At 43.1% G+C, this 12,805-nt stretch overlaps 1 protein-coding gene across 1 annotated transcript in view; it reads right to left on the reverse strand.

Moving 5' to 3' along the window:
• Positions 1-3,711: 3,711 nt before the first annotated feature.
• SYT5 (synaptotagmin 5) overlaps positions 3,712-12,805 on the reverse strand; it is a 29,763-nt gene continuing 20,669 nt past the window's right edge. The window contains exons 4-9 of the mRNA XM_053361414.1: positions 12,199-12,318; positions 11,935-12,102; positions 11,191-11,358; positions 10,150-10,267; positions 8,416-8,549; positions 3,712-7,418 (exon numbers count right to left, since the gene is read on the reverse strand). Of these exons, the coding sequence (XP_053217389.1) occupies positions 7,209-7,418; positions 8,416-8,549; positions 10,150-10,267; positions 11,191-11,358; positions 11,935-12,102; positions 12,199-12,318 (918 nt within the window). The 3' untranslated portion in view covers positions 3,712-7,208. The remainder of the gene's footprint in view (positions 7,419-8,415; positions 8,550-10,149; positions 10,268-11,190; positions 11,359-11,934; positions 12,103-12,198; positions 12,319-12,805) is intronic.

Genomic DNA, 12,805 nt, shown 5'->3' on the forward strand with positions numbered 1-12,805 from the left:
GGGAATGGGTTGCATATAGCAAAAGCAAATGTCTTGCAAATCAAGCTGCTGATGGCACATTGGCACAGGAGCGTGCTAGGCTGCAAAAGCGACCCTCAGTGCCAAAACTGAAATATTAAAATATTTATTTTAGAAGACGCTATGCCGTAACAATGCCGTTGGAAACAAATACAGCACGCATCAATCCTGAAATGGAACATATGTAGGATATAAACAGCAATATATGGATATTGAACCATTCCTGATAATTCAAACTATTTCACTGTCCTGATGGCGACAATCTGTATTAGTGGCAATAAATACTTTTTTCAAATTTTATAAGCCTCAGGAGTACCGCAATCCATTGCCTTTCCCCACGAACCTCCCAACCCCTGTTCTCCACCTCTTTGTCTTCCACTGCCATTGCTGGCACCCAGTGGCTGCTCTCCATTTTGTCCACTATTGTCTAGTATCACATTCCACTAGAAGACTCATAAACATTTATTGGGTAACATATCCAGGACTGGCAAATATCCAGATGTTGAAGCTTCTTTCATCACAGTATCTTCAAGCTAGGAAGAACTTTCACTTGTTGGAAGCAGGAACTGAGTAAATGTCCAGGAAAATCCTGATGTATGGCAGCCCATGTCGTTTTTTGCTGTTTCTCCATAAAAATAGCTCAAAAACAATTTTGCCCAAAAATTTCAACAACTTTGCTCCCCCCCCAAAAAAGGGTTGGTGGGAGTCCAACGGTATCCAGAGAGAGCCAAAAGTTTCCCATACCTGTGGAGTCTAGCCACTCCACTGCAATGGGTTGATCTAAACATTATCTTTGTACATTTGTCATTTTACCCATTTTATCCATCTGCCCCCACTCTCCCATCCCTTGCCCATCATTTGATCCTCATGTATCCCATTTCCCCTCCTTTCCGATTCTGTTTTGTTCCTCCCTCTAATTGTCTCAAACAAATTAAATCTCCAGGAATGAAAGAGCTTTTTTATCCTTGTAACATAAAGCCCCTTTTTACTCTGGGATTGGGAGGGATTTGCTGAGGCCGAAAGATATTTAATGCAGCAGCCTGGGCGGTACGGGGTCGGCAGGTCTGTCCCCTGGGTTCTTAGGCAGGCTGTTCTGGCAGGTGGCTCTAACTTGCTTTGCATGTACTTTTACCTCAGGCTGGGATTACTGTTAAATTGGGAAGTCTCTGCGCACAATAAATAACTTGAGAGATTAAGTGTTCTTGCAGCCACTTTGGAAACAAAGTCTGTTGTTGCTGTGTTCCTTCTAGCAAAAGATCAAGTCTCAGGCCCAGCGAAAAGCAGGGATCTGTTTAGTTCAGTGCAACACAGGAATAACTAATGAAACAAATGAAATTAGCATACCCTCCAACATTTCTCTGATGAAAATAAGAACGTCCTAAGGAAAAGCGCAACATTCCAGGATCAAGTCAGCTTCTGTAAATCTGGGGTTGTCCATGGAAAATAGGGACACTTGGAGGGTCTGAATGAACTATTCCCAGTGCTTTTTTCTGGGGGTACACAGGGGTACACATACCCCTAAACATTTTGTGAATCTAAGTTTGGTCTCATTAAGCGGCAGTATTTCAATATGTGTAGGAAAATGAGAGTACCCCTAAACATTTTTTTAGGGGGGAAAAGCACTGGCTATTCCTCTTCTAACCTACATCAGGAGCCAGCCAGGAGTGGTGGTGTTCTGCAGGGCCATTAAGCCTAGGGTCTCAGGCTCAAAAGGGACTAGACACATGTGCATTTTCTGGCACTGGATAAGTTTCACAACTTGTTTTTATGCACATCAGACGAAAATGTGACACACACACCCTCAGCTAGAAAAGTATTTGTGTGTGTGTGCATGCATGTCTGTGCTTGCTTGTGACTCACTCTATTTTGGATGTCTTATTTTATTTTTGGGTGATGTCATTTCTAAGCTAAGGGTCTCAAAAGCTGGCAGTTTTTATTCACTTATTTATCTGTGCGTTTAGTTGTTCAGGCAAAGAACCACCTAAAGCATGCATAAATATCAGTAGATCAAATTCAAATGAGAAGTGGCCACTTTCCCCTCAACTACCAGTCTATGACTCTCACCTGAGTATAATAAGGAATAATAATGACCTCTTGACTTTAATGGAATGAAATGGCCTCTTATACAGCCTTGAGAACGCCGGCAGTAAGGGCGCTGGTGCCAACCAGAAGCAATTCTTCACAAATCATTACACAGCGGGATTTTTTGTATGTTTCTCAGTCGAGCACCCCTACCTCACTGCAGCCCAAAGCAATGACAATGAGAAGCAACACATTTGAAATATAGAGATCTCTTCTTTATTAACAGACAAAGAGTACTGTTTGGTCAAATACATCAATATTAAAACAGGCTTCAAAAGGGGGAGTGGAGGTGACTTTCAGAGGACGGCACCACTTAAATGGGTGGTTTGGAGGATTGAAGGGGATATTAGAAACAACACACACCAAAGTTACAAAGCCTTCTGCACTTTACACAATCCCTTCAATCGTTACAAATTACACAACCCCTCAAAACTTGGAGGCGGCCTGTTTTCATAAATGGGCATGTTGACCTGGGCACAGACATGCTCGCTGATACCAGATTGTTGAAGATGGATGTTAGCAGGGACTTAGGAAAAGGTTATGTTGTTAATGGAATACAGTGGGTGAGACACACACAGCACAGAACTCACTAACAGATTGACACTGGCCTTCCTAAAAGGCCATTGCTTTGTCCACTCATCAGTTATCATGGACCGACCATGAGGAAAATAATGGAAAATGAGATGGTAGTTCAGCTACCTGAAATGAACACCTTCTAGCATGACATATTAAACAGTATATATCCCCTTGGCTCTGCAACTGCCATCTCTTATTGTTGACGAACAACTGAAAATAAAAGATGTAGGAGCAGGGTTGAAATTAAGGTGAACCTGAGGATATCAAAAGAGCAGTAAATATTCTAAACCCAAGTGGGATGGAGATGGCAGTGCAATTCCATGAACACTGCAACTACAAAAACACATTGGCTACACAACAAAATGGCCACCATGCCCCTTGGCTGGGCAACTGACCTTGGCCTAGTCTTTTTTATTGGTTAGTTGGTTTTCGTTCTTTCATTCTTTTTTGGTTTCATGTTTTAACTCTCTCTCCAAAGCATGGAAGGAGATAGGTTTTTGCATCTCTGCAGGAAGGTACTAGTGAAATAAAAATAAATTCTCACTCCTTACAAATCTGGCATTGGAGCAGTTCTGCTAGGCAGTGAGATCACCCCGGGTTGCACAAATAAGTGTTAATATGTGTTTCCTGTCTTGGATGAAATGAATGTGATGCATTTAAAAGCAGGGCCTGAAGTGCTAATACTTTACAAGAGCCTTCTTTTTAAAGACTTAAGTGTACAGTATTTGGTTGTGAAAGGGTGCTTCTGGCCGACTTTTCAAGATATTCATCTTGATCTGTTTGCAGGGACATTACACAATGCTGACTATTTAATAAGCATTCATTCTGATTGTTTGTGAAGGGGTTAGATGGTGTTGCATCAAGTGTTGTCCTATAGTTCCCAGTGCATTTTCATGTCACTTTCTTTACTGCAATAAATCCAATCTTTTGGGGAATCGGTTTTGTTGCACAAGACATCCCAGTCAACTATAATTGTGAAACCTGAATTTACCAGCATGTGACCAAATTCTACCCCAAAACGGTGACAGCCTGGAACTCTAATCTTAGAGGGAAGTCAGATTCAAATTTCACACGCAGCTCTGGGTGGTGGTGAGGCCTACATGATTTGCATTAACAGCAGAGCTAATCAAGTTTGTTTCTTTTGGAGTGCAGATGCACAACTCCCGATTTTGTACAATCAGATGAAAAGTAATGCGAACAGTGGCTTGGAGAGTTGCAAAGAGAAAGTAACTGGGGAGCTCCTAAATTCCCAAAAAATTGTGTGGACATTTTTTAGATGGCGGGCAAAGAGTTACTAAGCTGGCCTCCTGTGCCCTTTTCCAGTCACTCTGGCAAAGCTCCAAATGGCTTGTATGCTTCTCTAGAATACCCTGTTACTCAGGAAATAAGTAATTTTGTGGACTATGGCCTGTAGACATTTGTCACTGCTCAACAGGACAGTGGCTTTCTAAGGTGGCCCAGTATTGTTACAGTATAGATGATGATGCTCTTCTTCCTCCCCCGACTGAACATGAAATTTGTACCAATCTACAATATAAGGGAGACAACGGTGGATGACTGGGGAAGGGCCTTAGGTCTTTGGTGAGGCATCAGCTTGCATGCAGAAGATCCCAGGTACAGTTTCTGGCATCTCCACATGGATCTGGAAGAGACCGTGGTCTGGAATCCGAGAGAGCCCTGTCAGTCAGTGTAGACCGGAGGTCACCAACGTGGTATCCCTCTAGATTTTGTGCACTACAACCCTCAACATCCCTGACCATTGCCCATGCTGGCTGGAGCTGATGGGAGTTGTAGTCCAAAACATCTGGAAGGCACCACATCGGTTAGCTCTGATGTAGACAATACTGAACTAGATGGTCCAATGAATGATCTGACTTGGCATAAAGCAGTTCCTATATTAATTGGACCTTCACAGCCAGGATGTGAGGACAACACCAGCAGGATATCTCTCTACCTCAGAGATCTTTCAAAACATCTCTTCCCCAAACAAGAAGTGAGTGACTAAAATCCTTTCCCCTCCCATTCCCCTTTTTCCTAGTTGCTCTTATTTTAAAGCAGAGAGTTCAGAAACATAATACTGATTTGCTTCCCCATTTGAGGTACATTAACTTTGACTAATTTAGAGTTAGTTCTTCTGTTGCCAAGATCAGGAAGTTAAAGTCGGCCATTTTGCCTCAGTTATATATATATTTTTAAAAAGCATAGAGAGACTACAGAACTATAATTCTATAGTTTTATAGTATATGATATATATAGTCAGACAAATGTGCTGAGAAATCAAGAATGCTACAGCCTTTGTCTTTCTGCTGACATCATCAGCAAAAATATGCTTATAGATGAGTCTAATAAAAGGCTTGGTAACTTAGCCTAAAAATGGGTTCCTTTGAAAACTGGACCTCATCTGCAAATTGTCATTGGGAACAGATTTAGAACTCTTTCTGCTATCTAAGCTCATTTGCTTGTGAGTTCAGTGGGAGGTTCAACACTGATGTTTACTTGTAGGCACAAAACCTTTGGTAAAAGGATTGTAACTGAGACCAGAAATGATGCTTTGTCAAATATTTGGGGTGGGGTGCGAGGGAAATAGAGCTTCTAAATATCAAGATCAAAAGTTCTAGTCGGATGTTTTTCTTTCTTTCTTTTTTAATTCTTAGGCTTCTTTCTTTTTTATTGTGGACTTACTTGGCCTTTGACAGATGTTTTGGCCTAAGTATTTCAGTATTGCCTTCCTTTCCTATTCGGCCTCCATGCAACATGAAAGCATTAAAAAGAAGACCAAAGCACAGAGTCATGCCCAGAATTCAGATTTCAGATTTGGACAAAAGTATTTCAATTCAGGATTTCAAGCCCAAATCATTGGCTTGCTGGCAATCCCATTTTTAAAATAAAAATAAAAATCCAGCTATTAATGTACCTGCTAAACATGTACCCAGCATATGATTAGGTCTTAAATAATAGTTTGTAGAATTACAGAATATTTGCTATAAAACCAATTGATTTTGTATCATTGTCATAGCAAAGGTGTTGTAAACATGTTTCGATCCATGGGAAACCACTGTAAACCAGCTGTAAATCCTATAGATAAATGCTTTTTTCTCATTTATAAAATGCATCAAACTGGTTGCTAACAAACAGTAAACCCGTTGCAGTTTTATAATAAACCAGTCTTAAGCTTGTAGCAAAAATGTAAACATGTTGTAACATAGCAAAATTATTTTAAGTTGGTTAGTAAATCACTAGTAAATCTGTAGTTAATCTGCTTTAAGTCTACATAAAGCCTATAGCAAATTTTCTCTAATACTCATATCAAACATTTCATAAATAAGTTGTAAAGCATGTGCTGTAAAACGGATACATGGTTTTGTCAAAACTGTTATAAAACTCCAAATTAAGTCAATATAAAGTAGAATAAGCTATATACGAACAGCTTAATACGTTGGCTGATGCTTAAATCTCTGTTAACATCAACATCCATAAAACTGTTGTAATTTGGGAAGGGGACACCCTTTAGTAAATATATGCTAGTAAACACATCCACAGTAGTTCTCCAATGACGGCTAATTTTTATATGCCAGATAAGTATGTGAACATTTTGTAATAAAATAATTAGGATATACTACAATATGTTTTATACATGAAGCCCACACACAGCATATTTGCAACCTTATCCCGATTAAGCTGTTTTAGGAAGTTTCAACTGCAGAGGAGGACCAAATTTTAAATATTTCATAACACAGTGGCCAGAAACGGAAAGCTATTTTAATCATCATGTAGAGCCACGGTCAAGTTGCATTTTCAAACTATGTTTTAAAAGATTTCCAGTGTTTTCACCTAAGATCTAGCTTCCTAAATCAGTATTATAATGGAGTGTCCAAAAGTTAATATTATCAGAGAACAGAGTTTGCCGCAACTCTATTGTAAATCTATTGTAAACACATTTGTAGGCATTGTTTGCAATAGATTTACATATGAGGTCTAGATTTTAAACATGGCACCAGAGTACAATACCCAAAATGTATATGAAATGGTGTCCTTTAAAGAAACCTGTAATGAACCTATAGTATACTCAGAGGTAAAAAAAGATAAACAGTAGGTTTATTTGAGGCTGGTTTTCCCAAAGATGGCATGGTTAATGTAAAGATTGTGTTGTCAAAAAGTCAGCCTACCTGGCACATAAGGTTCAGCTTTCAAGTGAGAAACCAACCCAAAAAATATAAACCTGTGCAAGTTGTGTTGTAAGCCTCATAGTAAACCTACAGTAAATCTCTAACCTGTCTTAAGCTGCTAGGTAATCTTCCTTCTTTTTTTCACACAGTGGATAAAAAACAGAGGGGTGGTTTTTTTTCACTCTCTTGGAGATGTTTCTTTTGTTTTCAACAGGAAATGGCTCTCAGAGAAGAGACAGGCTCACAGGCTCTCCCCCTCCCCCCCCCACGTGCACATTTTCAGGGGTGCCTCAACCACACACTCCCATTCGCTCTGGACGGGAGAAGCAACTGTTGCCAGATCCTTCGGCCAACAAGGAAGGGGCATCAAGAGGTCTTTATGCCAACCGCCACATCCACCTCTTCTTCAGGCTGCAGGGTGTGCCACTGGGCAATGGGTCTCCGAGGATTGGCCAGCATGTCGGACCAATGGCGCAGCTCGGCTCCCGTGGCGTTGCAGCCCACAAAGATCTTCCCGATGGCTTCGTTTTTGCCCAGTTTGTCATAATCCAGGACCGTCAGAACAACCTGGACTTTCTGTGAAAGGGGGGAAAACAGGCACGATCAGCAGCAGAAGAACAATAGGCGAGCTTAACCTTCTCCCTTCCCTCCATTTCCCACCTACAACTCTTCCCATCATTTACTCTCTCACACAGCTTGGCTTCCAGAGGCATCTTTGCCAAATTGCTAGGGGAAAGCACTTGGGGAATGGAAGTGAACAGTTTGTCGGTGTATAGTGGCTGGTGGGTAAAGGATTAAGCATTCTCTGCTGAAAACTGCACCCTCTCCCCACCGCTTTGCAAAAACAATTGGGTCCTTATGATCAGAAGGAAACTTGGCAAGATTTAAGTATTTTTGACCTGGGGCGAGGTTGGGCCATCTAATTTTAACGAGGCTATGTCTTTCCACCTCCTTAAAGCCTGGAGCTTTTCAAAGGGTTGCAACTGAATTGGGGGGCGGTATCTAGAAAAGGCTGGTACATAACCCAGAACTAGCAGATTCTATCGTGATTTGAGGACTGGGTTTCTTTCTACTCACAGGAGCATATGAGGAACACCGTGATTATCAATTATTCTTTTAAGAGTGAGATTGGCATAATTTGTAATAGCAAAGAAGTGTTCTGAATATGTCGAGGGTCTTTCCAAATGTTATCATTAATCCACCCAGGGGGGGGGAGGATGTGCAAGTATTTTTACAGCCAGAAGGCTCAGAATGAAGAAGGATCCACAACAGCTCAGCACCCAGGCAATAATAATAGCAAGCCAGTTAGCTATCTGAACATACAGTGGAGCAGTGACGGGAAACACAAACTAGTTTGCCCACCATGTCCTGACTTGGGCCCAAACAAATACACAAACTTAGATGCAAACTAACCAGACAGAAACCCCTATGCAAAATTCAGCACTTGTGCATAAGTGTAAAAAAGTAACTTTCTGGCAAGATTGCAAAAAATATTTGTCCACACATCTCTAGTTCAGAATTGGCTGCCTTTGGGTGAAATGGGGGTGGGGTGGAGAGAAGGGTGGGGGGTTACCTGGATTTGTTCAAATGGCACCTCAAAACTGAACGACTCGTTGTAATAGGGATTCAGTGTGTTTTTCTTAATGGTTGTTTTCTTCTTCTTGATACGTTTCCCTCCTTGCATGAGATGGATTTTAACATAGGGGTCTGGGATAGGAATAGAAAGATATTTCAGAATCACACAGGGGTTCCATTATGCAATGTATAATGGTGATCTATGTTCCCATCTCCCCCACCGCTAATGAATTGTGATTTTGATGTCTATTGAAGGGCCACAGCTAAGAGGTAGTAGAACATCTGTGCTTTGCATGCAGAAGGTCCATGGTTCAATTCCAGGCATCTCCAGGTATGGCTGGGAGAGAGCCCTGTTTGAAATCCTAGAGGGCGGCTGCTGGTAATAAGAAGAAAAGCAACAGTCCATCTAGTCCAGCACTCTGTTCTCATAGGACTCAGCTATACAGCTGCAAATAAAATGTTTTAAGTGTGTTGTAAAGTGCAATATACATATGTGATACTAGATGGCAACAGTGAGTTATAGGCAAATTCAATATATTTTCCAAAATGTTTTTTAAAAAGCATTTTCACAGTACAATATTTTTAACATGTGCATAGATTCCATACTAAGTGGCCACCCAGATGCCCATGGGGTGATGATGATGATTATGCTTTTTATTATTTATATGCCATCCATCTGACTGGGTTGCCCCAGCCACTCTGGGTGGTTCCCAACAAAATATGAAAAACACAATAAAACATCCAACATTAAAAACTTCCCTATGCAGGGCTGCCTTTAGATGTTTTCTACAAGTCATATAGTCATATAGTTGTTTATCTCCTTGACATCTGACGGAAGGGTGTTCACGCCACAGCAGACAGTAAAACATACTGAGAAGGCCCTCTGCCCAGTTTCCTGTAACTTTACTTCTCGCAGGGAGGAAACTGCCAGAAGGCCCTCGGAGCTGGACCTCAGTGTCTGGGCTGAAGAACACTCCTTCAGGTATACTGGGCCGAGTTCATTTAGGGCTTTAAAGGTCAGCACCAACACTCTGAATTGTGCTTGGAAATGTACTGGGAGCCAATGCAGATTCTTCAGGACCAGTGCTATATGGTCTTGGCGGCCACTCCCAGTCACCAGTCTAGCTGCCGCATTTGGGATTAGTTGTAGTTTCCGAATCACCTTCAAAGATAACCCCACATAGAGTACATTATAGTAGTCAAAGTGGGAGATAATCAGCGCATGTACCACTCTGGCAAGACAATGCTCAGGCAGGTGGGGTTTCAGCCATCGCACCATGTGGAGCTGGTAGACAGCCTCCCTGGACACAGAATTAACCTGCGTTTCCATGGACAGCTGTGAGTCCATAGCAACAACACTCTCCTCACCTGTGACTCCCCAGCAACAGTGGAAGTTAAATATTGTCTGTCGAGGATAAGGTTATACTGAGCTGGGAGGGCCAATGCTCTAATTCAGTATACAACAACCACAACCACCAATTAGACCCACAAATATGAAAACATACTTGCAATGCACTTCAAAGAAAAAATGCATATTTTAAAAAGAGTAGCAAACCATAATACCACAGCACAACCGGTTATAGATCTGCTTCAGCCATTAAGTCTTTTTCACAAATGCCCCCATTAGTCATAGAAACATAGAATCATGGAACTAAGTCTTTAGGGAAGGTTTCCAACTAAAAGAAACCCATGCTATGTCCGGATTCAGCTTACCACAATGATGAGTTCTTACCTGAAAGGCCCCCCACGTCCATTTTTTTCAGGTTTTTCGCTTCTAGCACAATAACTGTCAGCTTCCCAGCCGTAGGGACATACCGGAGAGAAAAGCAAATGTCTCCCAGCTTCTCATGCTACAGAGAGGAAAATAGGGCTAGTTTAGAGCGAGGATGGAAGCATCAAGAGCCAGTCTCCATATTCAAGGGGTGGGTGGGTGATTTAGTGCAGGCAAAACCCTTCACATGGTTGGCAACCTCCTCCCTGCCATCCACAGGATGCCAATTCTGTGGTCAGGACTAATGTGAGTCTCCTCCTCACAGCCCCAGATGTTGAATCATACAAACTCCACATGCCAGCGAGGTGAGGCAGTTAGAGTGTGGATAAATGAGAGCACAAAGTCCACCACTGGCCTAAATTACCGCACAGGTTTGTTGCAAGCAAAAGAAACCCCGGAGAGTGCAGGAGAGCCATATGTGCTGCCTTGAACTACTTGGTGGGATATTAATGTTAAATAAATGGGATATAAATGTAAATGTAAATAAATACACAAGTAAAATCATCCCAGCTATCTGATGTCAGCTGTTTATGGAAAAGAAGAAGAAGAAGAGTTTGGATTTGATGTCCCACTTTATCACTACTCTAAGGAGTCTCAAAGCGGCTAACATTCTCCTTTCTCTTCCTCCCCCACAACAAACAATCTGTGAGGTGAGTGAGGCTGAGAGACTTCAGAGAAGTGTGACTGGCCCAAGGTCACCCAGCAGCTGCCATGTGGAGGAGTGGGGAAACGAACCCAGTTCACCAGATTACGAGTCTTATTGGCCCTTTACCCAAAGGTCCCAGGGTGAATTGCAACATTTAAAACACAATGTTAAAAACTGATTTAAACAACTCACAATCACAGAAATGAGGTGGGTCCTACAAGTATCAAAAGCTGGGGTAATAAGCTGTGAGTTCAGAATTCACTGAAATAATATGTAAAGGGCCCCAACTGTGATGTTCAAACCCGCTTTCAGAGTCAGGCACTTCTGAAAGAGGGTCCACACTGATGGATCCCTACCTCTTCTTTCTCCGCCGACTGCAGGTCCCGCCACTCTTCAATGACGTGGGCCAGGTCCACCGTGTTCATGGGGATGCGTATCTCACCAATGGCATCGTGCTTGGAGAAGCGGTCAAAGTCATAGACGGCCATGACAAGGGTCTTGCCGCCCAGTTCCGAGTAGGGGACCTAAGGGCCAAACACACAACGAGTTGATTAAATGGCAGATGGCATTGCAAGGGTGCAGAACCTCCCACCTGAGGGTCAAATGTAACTCTCTGGACCTATCAGGCTCTCAGAACTCTCAGCAGGCCCCACCCCCTCTGCTCAGGCCACACCCCCTCACAGGCTCTGCTTTGCCCCCTGAGTGTTTTGGCCTGGCTGGAAGGTGTCCTTGAACAATGATGATGCTTCTTCCTTGCCTGGATGGAGGATTCAAAGGGAGTTATTAGTGTCTGGGTAGGCACTGGCTACTGTCCTAAGGGAAAATTTGCAATTTTTGCCCCGCCCACTCCTGGCCCCGCCCACCACTGATATATGGCCCATGCCCTGAAGGGAACGTTGCGTCCCCCTGCCTCTGTGCTATTGGTCGATTCAGTGGTAAAATGTGTGCGATAGGGTGGGGAGGGAGAAGAGGATCCGCAAAGTATGGGGAGAAGCCAATGGTAAAAAAGGAAGGCGATGGAGTAGATGGGGAAGAAATGCTCAGCAAAGCTCAGGAACTTTGGCCAAGATGGAAGAGGGAACATGCAGAGGACAACTTGCCTTAAACGTGAAGGACTCGTTGAACGTGGGGTTGAGGGTTTTGCGGTGCACTTTGGTCTCGTATTTCTTCTTCTTCTCTGGGAGCAGGAAGACTTTGACGTAAGGGTCCGAGGTGCCCCCGATGTCCAAGGCTGGCAGGTCAGCAGCTTGCAGAATGCCCACCACCAGCTAGGGAAAGGTTTAAGAGGAACAGAGGTAAGCTACCTTGCCTCGGATCAGACCACTGGCCCATCCAACCCAGCTGGCAGCACTGACCATCCCTACCTGGGTGCTTTGGAAGTCATAATCAAGCGAGTACTGGAGTTTCCCCAACTTCTCCTGGGGCTTTTCTTCCTTGGGCTCCTGCAGCAGAGATGGATCCAAATCTTCTATCTCAGGCTGGACCTGGGAGGGAGGGAGATAGGGAAGGGTCAGAGCAGCCAACAGGGAAGTATTAGCATCAAAGACAGAGAACAATCCGCACCATATACCTAAAGTACTCCACGCTCTTTCCCACCCCCCAAAAGAACCCTGGGAACTTTAGTTCCCCCATCACACTGCTAATATTCTCACTGCCCTTAAAAAACTACATATACTTTTAAGCTATGGTGTGGATCTGCCCAGGAATGTTGACGTATGTAACACAGAACAATCTACAATTCTTAAAACGTGCAAGTTGATCAGGTATATAAAACGTATTTTGGAGGCACAGAAGCAAGCGCCTAATAAGGTAAAGGTAAAGGGACCCCTGACCATTAGGTCCAGTCGTGGCTGACTCTGGGGTTGCGGCGCTCATCTTGCTTTATTGGCCGAGGGAGCTGGCATACAGCTTCCGGGTCATGTGGCCAGCATGACTAAGCCGCTTCTGGCAAACCAGAGCAGCGCACGGAAA

The sequence above is a fragment of the Podarcis raffonei genome, chromosome 13 (assembly GCF_027172205.1).
Source record: "Podarcis raffonei isolate rPodRaf1 chromosome 13, rPodRaf1.pri, whole genome shotgun sequence".
NCBI lineage: Eukaryota > Metazoa > Chordata > Lepidosauria > Squamata > Lacertidae > Podarcis > Podarcis raffonei.